This window comes from Somniosus microcephalus, chromosome 24, assembly GCF_052327205.1.
Source record: "Somniosus microcephalus isolate GS21.2 chromosome 24, FLI_Smic_1.0, whole genome shotgun sequence".
Classification (NCBI taxonomy): Eukaryota; Metazoa; Chordata; class Chondrichthyes; order Squaliformes; family Somniosidae; genus Somniosus; species Somniosus microcephalus.
This window is the reverse complement of record NC_141010.1, coordinates 43762082-43780798: the sequence shown is the minus strand read 5'-3', so window position 1 is coordinate 43780798 and position 18717 is coordinate 43762082. Positions and strand designations below refer to the sequence as shown.

At 45.2% G+C, this 18717-nt stretch overlaps 1 protein-coding gene across 2 annotated transcripts in view; it reads right to left on the bottom strand.

Moving 5' to 3' along the window:
- Positions 1–18717, bottom strand: part of LOC147101454 (rho GTPase-activating protein 27-like) — a 231077-nt gene that overhangs the window by 10886 nt on the left and 201474 nt on the right. For both annotated transcript variants that reach the window (XM_085966576.1, XM_085966575.1), the window contains 5 exons: positions 16507–16635; positions 14445–14543; positions 7657–7734; positions 4545–4679; positions 999–1104 (listed from right to left, as the gene is read on the bottom strand). In XM_085966576.1, coding sequence (XP_085822702.1) covers positions 999–1104; positions 4545–4679; positions 7657–7734; positions 14445–14543; positions 16507–16635 — 547 coding nt within the window. The remainder of the gene's footprint in view (positions 1–998; positions 1105–4544; positions 4680–7656; positions 7735–14444; positions 14544–16506; positions 16636–18717) is intronic.

Genomic DNA, 18717 nt, shown 5'->3' with positions numbered 1-18717 from the left:
AGAGGTCGCGGGTTTGAGAGGTGCTGCCGAAGAAGCCTTGGTGAGTTGTTGCAGTGCATCTTACACACTGCAGCCACGGTGTACTGGTAATGGAGGGAGTGAATGTTTAAGATGGTGGATAGGATGCCAATCAAGCAGGTTGCCTTGTCCTGGATGGTGTTGACTTCGAGTGTTGTTGGAGCTGCAGTCATCCAGGCAAGTGGAGAGTATTCTATCACACTCCTGACTTAAGAACATAAGAACATAAGAATTAGGAGCAGGAGTAGGCTATATGGCCCCTCGAGCCTGCTCCACCATTGAATAAGATCAGGGCTGATCGTCGCCTTCAATTCCACTTTCCCGCCCGATTCCATATCCCTCAAGTCCAAAACTCTATCTATCGCAGCCTTGAATATACTCAACTATTCAGCATCCACAGCCCTTTGGGGTAGAGAATTCCAAAGATTCACAACCCTCTGAATGAAGAAATTCCTCCTCATCTCAGACTTGTGCCTTGTAGATGGTGGAAAGGCTTTGGGGAGTCAGGAGGTGAGACACTCGTCGCAGAATACCCAGCCTCTGACCTGCTCTTGTAGCCACAGTATTTATGTGGCTGGTCCAGTTAAGTTTCTGGAAATGTGAATGGAATTATTTACTTGTGTGGAGGGTGAACACCAACATGGACTGGTTGGGCCGAATGGCCTGTTTCTGTGTTGCAACTTCTAAGTATTTCTATCTCTGCCTGTTTTTACTGGAAATGAGATTTGAACAAGACCAAATGGAGTTTTTATACTCTTAAAAGTTTCCTATTGGCAATGTTGTCAGCAATCACCAGGATCCATTTCCCAGAGACATCTGTCCTTATTCCAGATGTGCTAAACTGCTGCACCAGCGAAGAGCATTAAAGGATGCAAAGGACTGAGGTGCAACAGAAACTAAGAAATGGTGTAACTTCACTTTCATCATTTCTTTGGGGTTTCACACTATGTACTTCATCCAGAGTGAAGGCAGGTACTCACTTGCACAGGTGTTTGAAGAGAACTTGCATGGTATCATGGTTGTGTGCAGGGAGTGAATGGATTAATTCTTTCATATACGTCAAACGTTGACCAGGATCTAATATTTCTGTAAAAAAAAAAGGGAAGCATTTTGAATGGGGGCAGGAACATTCAATAAAATAAAATTACTTTCTCCCTCAGTTTTTGCCCCAGTTAGATTTTCTTGTGCCATGTAACATTCAGGGCCGATAGGTAGACAACTTACTTAGCAGGCCCTGCAACTGTCAATCTGACAAGGGTTGATTTGAAGTGCATGACAACACAGTCCCCCTGAGTTTGGGAGCTTCGCATAAGCTGAAGTGCCTGTGTACATGGGAAACTGGGAGCACAAATCCACTTGCTGCCATTTCATAGCACATATCACATGCAATCCAGTTTATAGTTGGTGATCACCACCCAAGGTACACAAGGAGTGGTTAGGATTCATTTATTTTACACAGGGGCTTGTTAGGACATGCAATACCCTACTAGAAACAGCGATGAAAGTAGAGATCCAGAATAGTTTTAAAAGTGAGGTGGATAAATCTTTGAACAAGAAAAACTTAAAAGGGCATTGGGAAAGGCAGGGGAATGGGACTATGTAGCGATCCGAAACAGGCTTGTTGGGCTGAATGGCCTCTCTCTGTGCTATAAAATTCATACAATGCCACCTCAGCAACACAAATCATTTTCTTTTTCCTTTCCTATCTTCAGCTCCATTACAATGTAAACCATCTTACAGCTTGTTTTATTGGATATAGTAGTACTCCGACATTGGCTGCTCATTACGTATTCAAACCCTATTCTTTTCAATACTGAGTAAAAGGTTAATTTAAAAAAAAAGATTTGTTAAATTTCCCATTTTGTAAAGGATCCCTTCTTTGTATGCAGGGTATGACCCTTCTAAAAGGAGATAGAGGAGAAGGAGAGGGACATGGCTTGTTTCTAATAAACCACGAATATCTCTTGTCCCTAATGGTGGCATAGTGGTTAGCACTGTTGCCTCACAGCGCCAGGGACCCGGGTTCAAATCCGGCCTCGGGTGACTATCTGTGTGGAGTTTGCACATTCTCCCCGTGTTTGCGTGGGTTTCCTCCGGGTGCTCCGGTTTCCTCCCACAGTCCAAAGATGTGCGGGTTAGGATGATTGGCTATGATAAATTGACCCTTAGTGTTAGGGGGATTAAATACGTGGGGTTACGGGGATAGGGTGGGATATGTGTTGGTGTAGGAGTTACGGGGATCGGGTGGGATATGTGTCGGTGCAGGCTCGATGGGCCGAAATGGCCTCTATCTGCACTGTGGGGTTTCTGTGGTTCTGTGGTAACTACCAGGAGGCATTAGGGACCATCTAGGTATGACTCTCGGCCCTGAGGGAGATGTGGCAACCTCAATCTGCCAGTAAGCACAGTCAGACTAAACCTATATCAGCACTTTGTGGCCTTGTGTGCAATCCACTGCTAAATTATTGAACCATATTAGCCCAGAACTTCGGGTCTCCACGGGTGAGTACGCACAGGGTAGTCACCCGTAAGCCCAATGGAAGTGCCGGTTTCCTGCATGCACTGCGCATGTGCGGGAAACTGGCACTTCCGTTCCCCTGAAAGAAGGGGTTGACAGGTGGAACGCGTGCGCATCAAACTTACGTTTTTTTTGCAGGTTTTCCCGGGAGGGTAAGTCTCCAGAAGTTAGACATTTAAAAAGCAGTCGCAAGGCCTGCTTTTTACAAGGTAAGTGGTGAATTAATTAAAGTTAAAACATTTTTTCCACAGGTTTATTATTTTTATATACTTTAAAGAAAGGTAAGTTTATTTTTAGCCCCGTTAGAAAATAAAAAAAAAATTTTCAAAAATTTAAATTATTGTTTAAAATAGTTATTTCATGTAATTTATAGTTTATTTTAAAAATTTGATTAAAAAAAAAATTTATTTGAAGATTTAGTGATGTTTTGGGGCTCGTAGTATTTATAAGTTTGACGGCCCTTCCTGTCAAACTTATGAATGAAGCATTCCCTGCTCCGACTGGCTCTCCATGGCCCACGTGATCCCAGGGGACACATCGAACTAACTGCGCCCCTGGGATACGCAAGCACTGTGCGCCGGCAGTTGGAGCAGGCCCAGAATCGGAATTCCACAGGGGCTCACAGCTCAATGGCCGGCGCGCTAGGTAAGTGCAGGTCGGGGGCTTACACCCTTGGGAAGCCCCCGACCCGAATTTCTGGGCCATTGCTTTCATGGGATATAGTTCTTAGGTATCATTTACAACCAATCAGTTCCCACTGACCTCACCATTTTCTCGCTTCCCACCCCAATTCCCTTCAGTGGGTTCGTCCAGCCCACAAATATCTCCACGGAAACCAGCCATTTTGTTTTTTGCTCACAAAGCAAGGAGGGGCACTTAAACCAGGTAACAGGTAACATTAAACAGGTGTAAACAGCCTCCCCTCTCGACAGGAGTACACACCAGACATTGCATCAGCCTCGTGTCTACCCACTGGCAAACTAGACAAGAGGACAATAATTACGCAGCATCCCTTGTGCCTACAAACGTGCATTCACTGCTTCATCTCATGGGTCAAATATATTACATTTCATAGAAAATAATAAGTTATAAAAGTGCTATTTTGCTGTACAGATCAGGGGAGAACTTCAACTCGGAACTCACAGCCTGCCATCAGTCCTAGAACACCAGTGGCTTTAAGTCTCCCTGTGTGGTATTAGTAATGAAAATGTTGATGGCCAAAGGAATATCAAATGAATGCAATATCCGTATATTTTCAAAAATTTTGTGGAGCACATTCATTTTTTATCCACAAATCTTGCTTTCTGTTGTCACAATGTCTCGTCAGCCTTCTGCTAGAGTTCAGAAGAATGAGAGGGGATCTCATTGAAACTTATAAAATTCTAACAGGACTAGACAGACTAGATGCAGGAAGGATGTTCCCGACGGCGGGGGAGTCCAGAACCAGGGGTCACAGTCTAAGGATAAGGGGTAAGCCATTTAGGACTGAGATGAGGAGGAATTTCTTCACCCAGAGAGTGGTGAACCTGTGGAATTCTCTACCACAGAAGGCAGTTGAGGCCAATTCATTAAATATATTCGAGAAGGAGCTAGATATATTTCTTAAGGCTAAAGGGATCAAGGGATATGGGGAGAAAGCAGGGACAGGATACTGAGTTTGGATGATCAGCCATGATCTCATTGAATGGCGGAGCAGGCTCGAGGGGCCAAATGGCCTACTCCTGCTCCTATCTTCTATGTTTCTATGTTTCCTACTGTAATGTCAAGTCTCATAATGTAGTTGTAGGTTTTGACCACAAGGTCACTCCATGGAGTAAGTTCTGAAGCCTCTTTCCCAACTCTGTCACCATCTTGTATATAAAAAAATTATAATCACCAGCTGACCATGGACAATATCACAGGCAATTTACCAATTTTAATAAAACCTGTAACCTGTTGGCAAAAACAGCAACTAGGGTGCTACGCCAGGCAGCATAACCCTAAAGATAAATATTCCACTTTTACTTACTCATTGCGCTAATGAAACTATCAAAATAGTTGAATGGGAAGAGTGGCTCAGGCAGCTCTCGGAAGAAGAGTTTCAGAGCCCCCGTGATAACATGGACATCATCCCATGGACCATCCTCCAGGTTAACATTTTCATCTGTACAGAGAGAGAAAGTAGAAGCAAAGAATTAACAAGTTAAACTTCCACAGACCCACCACTGTGTTAAAGACGCGCCCTTCTCAGGGTTACCAATGGGCTCCTTAATGGTTCGCTTGTCGTGGTTACCAAGGCATGCAGACCAGGAAGGCCCCATGTTCAAATGTTACATGGTGCTGAGCAATCACTAAGCCAGCTGACCTCAGCAGGGCAGTGGTGGCCTTGGGTCACTCCAGTTGGAAAAGATGCCACATTTCAATTTCCAATTACAATCCAGTAACTCAATGCTGGAACGTGTGCATGTGGATGAGGGATGAGAAGAAGATCGGGCTTAGCTGTGATCCCCTACATGGTTAAGTAGCTTGTCAACACTCACTGCCAAACCTGGCCACTTGGGTGAGATACTGGCACTTCAGTATGAGTCAGTATTGCTGGCTGGGTACGGAGAAAATTGGGGAAAAAATTGAAGTAAGATTCCACTTTGTTTTTTTAAAAATTCATTCTCAGGATGTGTGTGTTGCTGGCAAGGCTGGCATTTATTGCCCACCCCTAGGTCTGAGCAGCTTGTTTGGCCACTTCAGAGGGCAGTTAAGAGTCAACCACATTAGTGTGGGACTGGAGGTACATATAGACCAAACCAGGTAAGGGCAACAGGTTTAGTGCCCTAAAAATCATTCGTGAACTAGTTGGGTTTTTAAAGGTAACGGTGGAAAAATTCGGTATCGCCCTGTTTGGGGCGCCATTATCGGCCGTGCGCAAAGTTTAGTGCCTGGCGCTAATTATCGCCTCCGACAGCAAACTTGGCTTTTATCGCCGCTGGAGGTGATTGGAGCGCTAAATCAGGCGCTTCACACCTGTCTTAAGGCGCAAAGGCCAAGGAGCGAGGCGCTACCTCACAGCGCTGGCAAAGATCATGTGATGTCAGTCAGCAATGGAACACAGACACACTGGCACCGGCTAATTCTTAAAGGGGAGTTCTGACGAATGGTCATCGACCTGAAATGTTAACTCTGTTTCTCTCTTCACAGATGCTGCCTGACTTGCTGAGTTTCTCCAGCATTTTCTGTTTTTATCTTAAAGGGGAGGGTTGATCTTGGTCTCCATCCACATCCTGCCCATTGCAGCCTTGAATCTCGGCCTGGAGAGACCTGTACATCAAATCTGCTGGGAAGAACAATGGAGAGAACCAGGGAAAGAGCTCCGAGTGCAGACCCCACAGTCTCTTCTAAATCGATACAAGGGCAAATCAAAATGAACCTGCAAAGTGCTGCTCAGTACCCAAAACTCCTTCACACAGCGTTGAATCTCTCCAGAAGTCTCTCTCTCTCTCTCTCTCAGAATGCATGGTGCACAAATGTCACCAACAAAAAAAGGCAGGAAGTGGTCACCTTTAAATAGCGCTCCCCAGTCCCTTTCTGACTGCAAAACGCTCCCCGCAACCTGTCGTTGCTGGCGGCAGGCAGTAAGGCAGGGTGCGCCACTCAATATCCGGTCTGGGGCGCTACTGGGGCGTTGTGCACTCGACTGACGTCACGATCTGCCGGTGCAAGAGATCGTGGCGGCAGTGTTTAGTGCCGCCGCAAAATGTCTAGTTAATTTCGCGAGCGGCGCAAACATCGCCGCGCCCAGGCGCTAGTTGCTTTGTGCCCCATTAGCGCCCTCTTAAGGCACTAACGGGAGGCGCAAACAACTGAATTTTTCCCCCAACCAGTCAGCTTCGTGGGTCACTTTTACGGATACCAGCTTTTTATTTAAACTGAATTCAAATTCTCAAACTACCATGTTGGGATTTGAATCCACGGTCTCTGGACTATGAGCCCAGTAACATAACCACGACACTACACCAATGTTCCCATTAAGCTGCGTGGCCGCGCAGCGGTCTGGAGGTCCCGCGCAGCTGGCTCACCGGCTTTTAAATGGAAAAAACGCGCATGCGCGGAAATTTGAATGGGCCGCGCATCAAAAACAAAAATGAGAGGGAACATTGCACTATGCTACCTGCTTTATGGCTTGCAAGCCTTCTTTCCAATAATAATGTTTGCAGCATTTAGACAATGTGATCTTCACATACAATGAATTGTTTAAATTATTTCTAGCAGACTCTTTCATCTGAGGCCCCGTTAGAAAATGTTATCACTTTTGGAAATATTTTAGCGAGTCCCAGGAGGTCCCAGAATCAATAGGGATGAACTGCAGGATAATTTCTCATTCGATTGTTTGGATTTATCCAACTTTGCAAGACTGCAGCATTTAGAAATGTAATATGAATCGAAATTCAAATTCAAAATGACCCCACTTGACTGTCACCATCCATTATCTTCCAAGCTCTACCCATCAGGGAGACAAGTTTTCAAACCAAAACAATGATTTGAAACTACGATTTAAAATAAGGAGGGGACCTCCATTTAACATTCACTCTGGAATCAGGACTAGCTTGATTCTAAAACAGAAAAACTCTGCTGCCCGTATCCTAATTCGCACCAAGTCCTGTTCACCCATCACCCCTGTGCTCTCTCACCTACATTGGCTCCCGGTCCAGCAATGCCGCGGATGTAAAATTCTTATACGTGTGTTCACATCCCTCCATGGCCTCACCCCTCCCCATCTCTGTAACCTTCTCCAGCCCCACAATTCCTCCGAGAACTCTGTGTTCCTGCAACTCTGGCCTCTTGTGCATGCCCGATTTCCTTTATTCCACATTGCCGTCCATGCCTTCAGCTGTCGTGGCCCTAAGCTCTAGAATTCCCTCTCCAACCCTCTCCGTCTCGCCTCCTTTTAGACGCTCCTTAAAAGCTACCTCTTTGATCAAGCTTTTGGTAGCCTGTGATAATATCTCCTTATGTGGAGTGGTGTCAAATTTTGTCTGATTAGGCTCCTGTGAAACGCCTTGGGACGTTTTACTACGTTAAAGGTGCTATATAAATACAAGTTGTTGTTGTAGTGCGAACAAGCTCTTCGCCGTGCGATGGGCTCTCACCGTGATTGACTTTGAAACGTAGCTTCTGTATGATAGCCAGATTCCCACTGACTCGGTACAAGCCATCAATGTCCAAACCTAACGAGAGAGAGAGAGAGAGAAGGAGGTCACTGAGCAGTCTTTACATGGCACAATGTTCAGTCAGAAATCAGAGAATACTGGTGATAACAGGTCAGAAGGGTTGACACAAGTCTATCAAGGAGTGACAATGTCATATTATTATGCCTCAGTACCAAACCCAAAATAAACATCAGCATACTCCACATTGATGTGTGAATTAATGCACATAGAACGTACAGAAACAGGCCATTCGGCCCAACTGGTCCATGCTGGTATTTAGGTTCCACACCAGCCTCCTCCCACCCCTCTTCATCTCACCCTATCACCATAACCTTCTATTCCTTTCTCCCTCATGTGTTTATCTAGCTTCCCCTTAAATGCATCTGTGCTATTCACCTCAACCACTCCCTGTGGTAGGGAGTTCCACATTCCAATCACTCACTGGGTAAATGCAATTTTAAAATTTAAAATCATTCACAAGTCGTCCTTGATCTAGTCTATGCTGGATTAGTAGATTTCAGCCAAGGCACTGATTGTGGGGACGATCATTTGGCCTCAGCATACCTGGACCAGACGGCAGAAAAAAGTTCTTGAAGATACAGCCACAACATCATCATATATATTCTTGATAATCAGTAATAATCCATAGTAAGTCTGTTTCAGGAGACTGGCCGAGTTTTTATATGTTTTAGCTTCAGGACTAGATAAGATTTATATAGGAAATAAGTTTTGTATCGAGCATTTCCATCACTCCTCAAAGTGTTACATTTGTCACTCTTGAAGGTGTCGTATAGGCAAAGTGTTTGTCATGCTTGGCCATGCACGGTTCCACTCCTACTTATCCAAACACAACTAGTGCACCTCCGCACTGGCTTCCATTCCTGCCCACGTGCTGTCACCTTTAGAGTCCCCAAGGTTCAATCCATGGCCATTTCCTGTTGGTGACATCATCTGCTGGAAATGGGTCAGTTTTCCAGACATGCTCATGATACCCAGCTCTATTGCTCCACCATCTCCCTTGGCCCTATGACCACCTCCATGCTGTCAGAGTACCCGCCTGGTAACAAGCCATGGATAAATCAAAATTTGACATCAGATAGACTGAACTCATTGGTTTTATGCCACCCTGTGGCTGCCCTGGGCCTCGCACTCCACCACTTCCAACTGCCTTCAATGTGACCTGTCTACCTCCTGCTATAAAGCCCACTCTCGCGCTTCCCATATAAGTCACTCTTCCAGGCTCCTGGTCAGGCCTCCCTTATTCCAGCTTCAGCTCTGATCCTCCTGTGGCATGAGGTGAGGATTAAAGGAGCAATGAATTTATTCAGCATCAGGACCGGGAAGACCAGCTGATTTCCTGGAAACTAACTGTGCTGCTTTACAAGCAGCAGGACCAGTGCTTGGGAAGTCAACTGATGAGCTGGTCCCGACACAGAGAGCCTATAACTCCACTAAGCTCCCACTCTGTGATTAGTTTGTAATTTTAGAGTGAGAAAAGATAAAATAGAATAAATAAAGTTATCCCAGCTTCAGCCCCGTTTCCACCTTCCTAGAATGTGGTTTCCCTCTTCCTTTCTAGCCTGAGTTTCCCACTCCCTACTGGCCCAATCATTCCCTCACAACCCAAAATCTGGTCCAGTACCACCTTTCAGGCCCTCGCTCCCTGGATCTCTTTCATCATGTCCTAATAACCACCATTGGTTCGGCCACAGCTCCATACATAAGATTATATAGGATATACAGCACAGAAACAGGCCATTCGGCCCAACCAGTCCATGCCGGCGTTTATGCTCCACTCGAGCCTCCTCCCGTCTTTCCTCATCTAACTCTATCAGCGTAACCCTCTATTCCCTTCTCCCTCATATGCTTATCTAACCGTCCCTTAAATGCATCTGTACTATTCGCTTCAACCACTCCCTGTGGTAGCGAGTTCCACATTCTCACCAGTCTTTGGGTAAAGAAGTTTCTTCTGAATTCCCTATCTGATTTCTTGGTGACTATCTTATATTGATGGCCTCTAGTTTTGCTCTTCCCCACAAGTGGAAACACTCTCTCTGTATCCACTCTATCAAAACCTTTCATAATTTTAAAGACCTCTATTAGGTCACCCCTCAGCCCTCTCCTTTCAAGAGAAAAGAGACCCAGCCTGTTCATCCTTTCCTGATATGTATACCCTCGCATTTCTGGTATCATCCTTGTAAATCTTCTCTGCACCCTCTCCAGTGCCTCTATATCCTTTTTATATAGCGACCAGAATTGTACGCAGTACTCCAAGTGTGGTCTAACCAAGATTCGATACAAGTTTAGCATAACTTCACCACTTTTCAATTCTATCCCTCTAGAAATAAACACTAGTGCTGTTTTTTTATGGCCTTGTTAACCTGTGGCGCAACTTTTAGTGATTTATGTATTTGTACTCCGAGATCCCTTTGCTCCTCTATCCCATTTAGATTCTTATTTTCCAAGTAATATGCGACCTCCCTATTTTTCTTACCAAAATATAATAGCTCACATTTATCTGTGTTAAATTTCATTTGCCAATTATATGCCCATTTTGCCAGTTTATTAATGTCCTCTTGTAATTTGTTGCAGTCCTCCTCAGTATTAGCTATCCCCCCCAATTTGGTGTCGTGCACAAATTTAGAAATGGTGTTTTTGGTTCCTAAGTCTAGATCGTTAATATAAATTGTGAACAGCAGTGGTTCTTGTGGAAAACCACTGCCCACCTTCTGCCACTGTGAATAGCTACCCTTTACTTCCACTCTCTGCTTTCTGTCCTGCTATTGCTATCACAATACAGTATATATTAATGAGCTAGACAAGGGAACTAGATGGAATATCTCCAAATTTGCAGACGACACAAAGCTGGGTGGGCGTGTGTGCTGTGAGGAGGATGCCGAGAAACTCCAGGATGATTTGGATAGGTTGGGTGATTGGGCAAATGCATGGCAGATGCAGTATAATGTGGATAAATGTGAGGTTATCCACTTTGGTGGCAAAAACAGGAAGGCAGATTATTGTCTGAATGGCAATAGATTGGGAGAAGGGGAAGTGCAATGAGACCTGGGTGTCCTTGTGCACCAGTCACTGAAGGTAAGCATGCAGGTGCAGCAGGCGGTTAAGAAGGCAAATGGTATGTTGGCCTTCGGAGCGAGAGGGTTTGAGTACAGGAACAAGGATGTCTTGCTGCAGTTGTACAGGGTCTTGGTGAGACCACACCTTGAGTATTGTGTGCAGTTTTGGTCACCTTATCTGAGGAAGGATGTTCTTGCCATGGAAGGAGTTCAGCGAAGATTCACCAGGCTGATACCTGGGATGGCAGGAATGACATATGAGGAGAGATTGGGACGACTGGGCTTATACTCGCTGGAGTTTAGAAGAATGAGAGGGGATCTTATTGAAACTTATAAAATTCTGACAGGACTGGACAGACTAGATGCAGGAAAGATGTTCCCAATGGTCGGGGAGTCCAGAACCAGGGGTCACAGTCCAAGGATAAGGGGTAGGCCATTTAGGACAGAAATGAGGAGGAATTCCTTCACCCAGAGAGTGGTGAACCTGTGGAATTCTCTACCACAGAAGGCAGTAGAGGCCAATTCATTAAATATATTCAAGAAGGAGTTGGATATATTTCTTAAGGCTAAAGGGATCAAGGGGTATGGGGAGAAAGCAGGGACCAGGTACTGAAATTGGATGATCAGCCATGATCGCATTGAATGGCGGAGCAGGCTCGAGGGGCCGAATGGCCTACTCCTGCTCCTATCTTCTATGTTTCTATGAAGCCAGCCAGCAATCCATTCTGCTACTTGTCCCCTGACTCCGTAGTCCTTTACTTTATACATTAGTCTATTATGTGGTACCTTATTGAAGGCCTTTTGAAAATCTAGATAAATTCCATCTACTGCATTAGCCTTGTCTACTCTCTTTGATACCTCTTCAAAAAAATCAATTAGGTTGGTTAAGCAAGACTTTCCCTTTTGAAATCCCTGCTGACTATTTATTATTATATTTTTGGTTTCTAGACATTCTTCCATTTTCTCCTTTAGTAGGGATTCCATTATTTTTCCTACCAGAGCGATAGAAAGACCAACTGGCCCAGAGCAGGGATACAAGCTATTCCAGACTCTCACCTGCTCCCTGCCAACACTGGCCCCTTTCCCCCCCCATCTCTTCCCACCTGAGTGCTCAGGCCCCACCCCAGCTCCTGACCTCCCGATCCTTCCTTTGCACTCAAAAAGAAGCAAGATCACTTCTGTAGCTACTAGAGCTTTGGATAGTGTGGGAGGCACAGAGGAGTGGAGACAACAGGAAGGAAGGACTTACAGAAAGAAGAAGAATGAATGAGAAAAGATACACAGCTGACAAGAAAAAGCGTGAACCATATAAAGAGAGAGGAAGAATGGAAGGCAAACAGAAAGAGATAGAAAGAGTTAGAGAGATAGAAAAAGTTAGAAAGAGATAGAAAGGGCTCGATTTTCAGTGTGCCGTGGAGTCGGGATTGGAGGTGTGCAGGGGGTTAAATTCCCGAAATCAGGGGTCCCCGACCCCATCCCGCCCCCAACCCACCTCCATGTCAGTTTCAAAGAAGGCGGGTACTCACCCTGCACTGGGACCCGCCTCCCCGAGGCGGGAAGGGATTAGTGCCAATTAACTGCCTGTTAACAGGTAGTTAACAGGCAGTTTTTAGCCTAATCCCTATTTTTAAGCTTGAACTGTGGGATTCCCGATGGCTCCAAACCACGCCAAGTTGGAGGAGTCGAGCCGTCGGGTTGAAGGGCTTGGAGGGGTCGAGATGTCGGTGTTCAGGAGAGTGATGTGTGCATGAGTGCAAAGATGAGTGTGTTTGGTGTGTCTAAAGTGATTAAATAAGTTTTACATAAATTTTCTTACCTTTTCAGCCTTCCTTCCTTTCGGTTCGGGGAGTCCCTCATCTCACCGGCACAGAAAGCAGAATGGCTGCGATCTGTCAAAAGTGACAGCCTGCAGCTTTCAGTGCAGGAGAGATTTCTAACTGAGTCTGTGGAGAAGGACTCAGGTTAGAAGTAAGACTGTCAGTGTGTGACAGCTTCAAACAACTGTGAAACGCTGATATTTCATCTGTCAAAACGTCTTGACAGATGACATTTCAGTCTGTGACGTCACCTGTTGCCGGGTGGTCCTTAATTGGCCTGCTGAGCCCGCTGGGCGGGCTCAACAAGGTCAATCAAGTTAAAATCGCGTGGATTGGCCGCATCTCGATGGAGGCGGGACTACAACCCCGAAAGTTGTAGTCCCGCCTCCAACCCGACTCCTGAATGAAAATCCAGCCCAAAGAGTTAGAGATAGAAAGAGTTAGAGAGATAGAAAGAGTTAGAGAGATAGAAAGAGTTAGAGAGATAGAAAGAGTTAGAGAGATAGAAAGAGTCAGAGAGATAGAAAGAGTCAGAGAGATAGAAAGAGTCAGAGATAGAGTCAGAGAGATAGAGTCAGAGAGATAGAAAGAGTCAGAGATAGAAAGAGTCAGAGAGATAGAGAGAGTCAGAGAGATAGAAAGAGTCAGAGAGATAGAAAGAGTCAGAGAGATAGAAAGAGTCAGAGAGATAGAAAGAGTCAGAGAGATAGAAAGAGTCAGAGAGATAGAGAGAGTCAGAGAGATAGAGAGAGTCAGAGAGATAGAAAGAGTCAGAGAGATAGAGAGAGTCAGAGAGATAGAAAGAGTCAGAGAGATAGAAAGAGTCAGAGATAAAAAGAGTTAGAGAGATAGAAAGAGTCAGAGAGATAGAAAGAGTCAGAGAGATAAAAAGAGTTAGAGATAGAAAGAGTCAGAGAGATAGAAAGAGTCAGAGAGATAGAGAGAGTCAGAGAGATAGAAAGAGTCAGAGAGATAGAGAGAGTCAGAGAGATAGAAAGAGTCAGAGAGATAGAGAGAGTCAGAGAGATAGAGAGAGTCAGAGAGATAGAGAGAGTCAGAGAGATAGAGAGAGTCAGAGAGATAGAAAGAGTCAGAGAGATAGAGAGAGTCAGAGAGATAGAAAGAGTTAGAGAGATAGAAAGAGTCAGAGAGATAGAAAGAGTCAGAGAGATAGAAAGAGTCAGAGAGATAGAAAGAGTCAGAGAGATAGAAAGAGTCAGAGAGATAGAAAGAGTCAGAGAGATAAAAAGAGTCAGAGAGATAAAAAGAGTCAGAGAGATAGAAAGAGTCAGAGAGATAGAGAGAGTCAGAGAGATAGAAAGAGTCAGAGAGATAGAAAGAGTCAGAGAGATAGAAAGAGTTAGAGAGATAGAAAGAGTCAGAGAGATAGAGAGAGTCAGAGAGATAGAAAGAGTCAGAGAGATAGAAAGAGTCAGAGAGATAGAAAGAGTCAGAGAGATAGAAAGAGTCAGAGAGATAGAAAGAGTCAGAGAGATAGAGAGAGTCAGAGAGATAGAAAGTTAGAGAGATAGAGAGAGTCAGAGAGATAGAAAGAGTCAGAGAGATAGAGAGAGTCAGAGAGATAGAAAGAGTCAGAGAGATAGAAAGAGTCAGAGAGATAGAAAGAGTCAGAGAGGTAGAAAGAGTCAGAGAGTGGAAGACAGACAAAGAGATTGTTACAGGAAGAGAAAGACCAGAGTTTTTTCTTCTGGTGATAATCACCATCATGGGAGACCAGTGAGTAAAATTAAAAATTCAGAAATGGAGCTTAAAAGATGTTGTATTGACAGTGATCAGGAATAGTCCCTGAGACTTCTAAGTGGCAGAATTCCATTACCTCGTTTCTCCACAGCCTGAATGCATTGCAGTACAAAGTGTGGCACTGTGGTGCTCTCCCGTCGGCACAGATCCTCCAAACCACTGCCGAATACTTGATCTGTAAAACACAAACCACACAGTGCTGAACTTCTGACCTTTAAAAAGAACCATGGCAGCCTCGCTGCACAAACACAACTGAAATTGGAAAAGTGAGAAAAGCGAATGAGCATCAGAGCAGTCAAAGCACGGTCAGAGACAGTGCTGGAAACGCTCCAGATAGACCAATGGTACATTCTCTCACACCAGTCTATACTGTTACATTAGCATGGGCAATGTACACATGCCAGTGTACTCACTCTACATTTATATGGACAATGTATTCAAAATAATGTACACAGTTACATTAACATTAGAAATGTACACGTACTTGTGTACTCAGTCTACAATTCATATGGACAATGTATTCAAAATAATGTATATGTTTGCATTAACATTGGTAATGTACAAATGCCAATATATCGGCTACATTAACATGGGGGGAGGTTGTATAGCAATATACCTGCTTGCACTAATGTGAGAAATACACTACTATCAGAATACCTGATCATATATCATGGACAGTATATAAAGCAAATGTGGATTATTAAATTAATATATAGACTGTGATATTCATACACCATTGGACTGATATTTCTACTGAAATTTAGATTGAATTATTATGACACTATTGGAGTCACCTGATGTAAAACAGCCGTCAGTATTGGGTGAGCCTGCATGTGATTAGCCTGGTCATTCACTGAAACACCTCAAGTACCACTGAGGTCTTGTATTACCCAATCTTTATGACCTGAACTCTGCCAATGTTCCCTGATATCATCTGCCATTTCTTGTACTAAACAATTCCATTTTTCCTCAGTATGTTTCCCTCCATTTTTTGTTGTGCTTTTCCTAGTGTTTCCGCAGGAGCACAGGCCTTGTTGGGAGCAGACACAAAGGGCCGAATGTCCCCCTGCTCTGCTATAGTTCCTGTGGCTTTATGAGGCGCACAAGAAGTAAGGGAACTTGGAACTAGAAGTGATGGGTTTACTGAAAACATACACAGTTTACGAAAAATTTATAATCATGTACTTGTTTTGCTTTCTGCAGTCTTCGCCATTATGTTTCCAACAACACTCAAGAAGCTCGACACCATCCAGGACAAAGCAGCCCACTTGAATGGCACCCCATCCACCACCTTAAACATTCACTCCCTCCACCACCGGCGTACCGTGGCTGCAGTGTGTACCATCTACAAGATGCACTGCAGCAACTCGCCAAGGCTTCTTCGACGGCACCTCCCAAACCTGCAACCTCTTCCACCTAGAAGGACAAGGGCAGCAGGCGCATGGGAACACCACCACCTCCACGTTCCCCTCCAAGTCACACACCATCCTGACTTAGAAGTATATCGGCGATCCTTCATTGTCGCTGGGTCAAAATCCTGGAACTCCCGCCCTAACAGCACTGTGGGAGTACCTTCACCACACGGACTGCAGCGGTTCAAGGCAGCGGCTCCCCACCACCTTCTCAAGGGCAACTAGGGATGGGCAATAAATGTTGGCCTTGCCAGCGACGCCCACATCCCATAAATGAATTTTTAAAAATTTAAAAAATGTGCATTTTCACAGGCTCCATTCCTCCATTTGAAACAGGATGTCAAACATTGATCATTAACTCACTGCAGCGCAGTGTCGACTCTGTGGTTAGTTAGTAAACAGAGAGGACTGTAAAACCTTGCAGAATGGTTGGACTTGGGGGCTTTTCCTGTCCAGAAACGATGCATACCTCTCAAGCTGCGAGGTGGTGACAGGGTGAGGTTTGGGCCAGTGCCGGGGGTGGGTTGGCGGGATGGGGTCTGAAAGTTTGTCGGTCAATGATTATGCCAGCTTGGACGTCTTGAGTAAAACTGCTGCTTTTCTTAGTGGCGCCGGTTAATGCCAGGACGCCCCAATTAAAATAAGATGGCTGGCAGGGAATGGCGGCCAGAGGAATCCCCAGTGATCTTTGATTGTTGCTACGCAGTCTCGCGCTCTCGCCCTTACCTTGGATATAACCTTTTTCCCTCACACTCTGCAGGGTCGGTCTCCGCTGCAGGAATTTTTTTAGTTTGGTCTTCACTTTCTTGTGGTCCACAGTTTCAGCAATGCTGATCATAGAGGACCTGTGAGCCGCTGAAGTAAAGAGATCAAAAGAAAGAGAGTGTTAATCTGGGCGTCACTTCCAGTACGGCGGTAGCAAGGTGGCTCGGCGTAAAATACAGCATCAATGCCAGGGAGCTGCACCAATCTTTGCATCACCAAAAAGGAAGATGATGTTGTCCACGCATCATGGTGCAGATTCTCTGTCAGACGTGCTGTGTTCTTTCAGCGTTTTATTCATAGAATCATGCAGCACAGGAGGAGGCCATTCGGCCCATCGTGCCTATGCCAGCTCTTTGAAGGAACAATCCATTTAGTCTCACTCCCCTACACTTTCCCCATAGCCCTGCAAGTTTTCCCCTTCAAGTATTTATCCAATTCCCTTTTGAAAGTTACTATTGAATCTGCTTCCACCACCATTTCAGGTAGTGCGTTCCAGATCTTAACGAGACGTTTGGTTAAAAAATGATTCACCTCATCTCCCCTCTGGTTCTTTTGCCAATTACCTTAAATCTGTGTCCTCTGGCCACTGACCCTCCTGCCACTGTAAATATTTCCTCCTTATTTAATTATTGTTTCTATTCCAAATTTCCAGCATTCAAAGATTTTGGCCTAAGATTCGGCGGGGTGTGATGGAGGGCGGGGTGGGGGCTGCGGAAGTATTTTTAAAGTGCAGTCCCTGTTGCAATGTAGGGAAACGTGGCAGCCAAAATACACACAGCAAGATCCCACAAACAGCAATGAGATAATGACCAGATAATCTGTTTTAGTGATGTTGATTGAGGGATAAATATTGGCCAGGACAGAGAACTCCTTTGCTCTTCTGTGATTAATGCCGTGGAATCTTTTTACATTCATCCAAGAGGGAAGACGGGGCCTCGGTTTAACGACTCATCTGAAAGACGGCACCTCCGACAGTGCAGCACTCCCTCGGCACTGCACTGGAGTGTCAGCCTAGATTTTGTGCTCAAGTCTCTGGAGTGGGACTTAAACCTACAACATTCTGACTCAGAGGAAAGAATGCTTTGGAAAGATTTGGAAAGGAATGATAGCTGGAACAGATTGCCAGGAAGGGTGAAACGAGGCCAGGACACTGTACTCATTCGAGAAACTGCTAGATGCTGTAATGGAAGGATGGAAGTGTTGGCGTTATGGGAGGCTGAGATCAACTGAGCTGAAAGGCCTTCTTCGTCCAAACTGATTTTGTGATTTGGCAGCTCTGGGATGAATCAGTAACATTGGAAATGCAAATTCCCGATAATAGACAATTATGTCTCCTTGGGCAAATTACTGAGAACGGGAACTGGGTGCATGTCACATGTAAAAATAGAAGGGGCAAGGGTGGATATGCACTTGCCACAGTTCAGACTGTCAAAGTCCCAGGAGAGAAGGAGAGTGCCTCATCAAGCTCAAAGGGGCTGTGGAACTCCTGCTGGACAGGCCCAGTGAAGCAATCTTACAGAAATAGCAAGAAAATAGGGAGAGGGGAGGGGGCTGGGGAGCAGAGGTGGAGGGGACGGGGAACGCGGCAGAGAGGGAGCTGGGGATGGGGAGCAGAGGAGGTGGGGGAACCAAAGCGGGAGGGGATGGGCTACTTACTCACTGGTTAACAATTAAGAACATAACATAAGAACATAAGAAATAGGAGCAGGAGGAGGCTATTTGGCCCTTCGAGCCTGCTCCACCATTCAATAAGATCATGGCTGATCTTCTACCTCATCTCCACTTTCCTGAACTATCCCCATATCCCTTGATTCCCTTAATATTCAAAAATCTATCGATCTCTGTCTTCAATATACTCATCGACTGAGCCTCCACAGCCCTCTGGGGTAGAGAATTCCAAAGGTTCACCACCCTCCGAGTGAAGAAATTTCTCCTCATCTCAGTCCTAAATGGCCGACCCCTTATTCTGAGACTGTGACCCCTGGTTCTAGATTCCCCAGCCAGGGGAAACATCCTCCCCGCATCTACCCTGTCAAGCCCTGTAAGAATTTTGTATGTTTCAATGAGGTCACCTCTCATTCTTCTAAACTCTAGAGAATATAGGCCTAGTCTACTCAATCTCTCCTCATAGGAAAATCCCCACATCCCAGGAGCCAGTCTGGTGAACCTTCG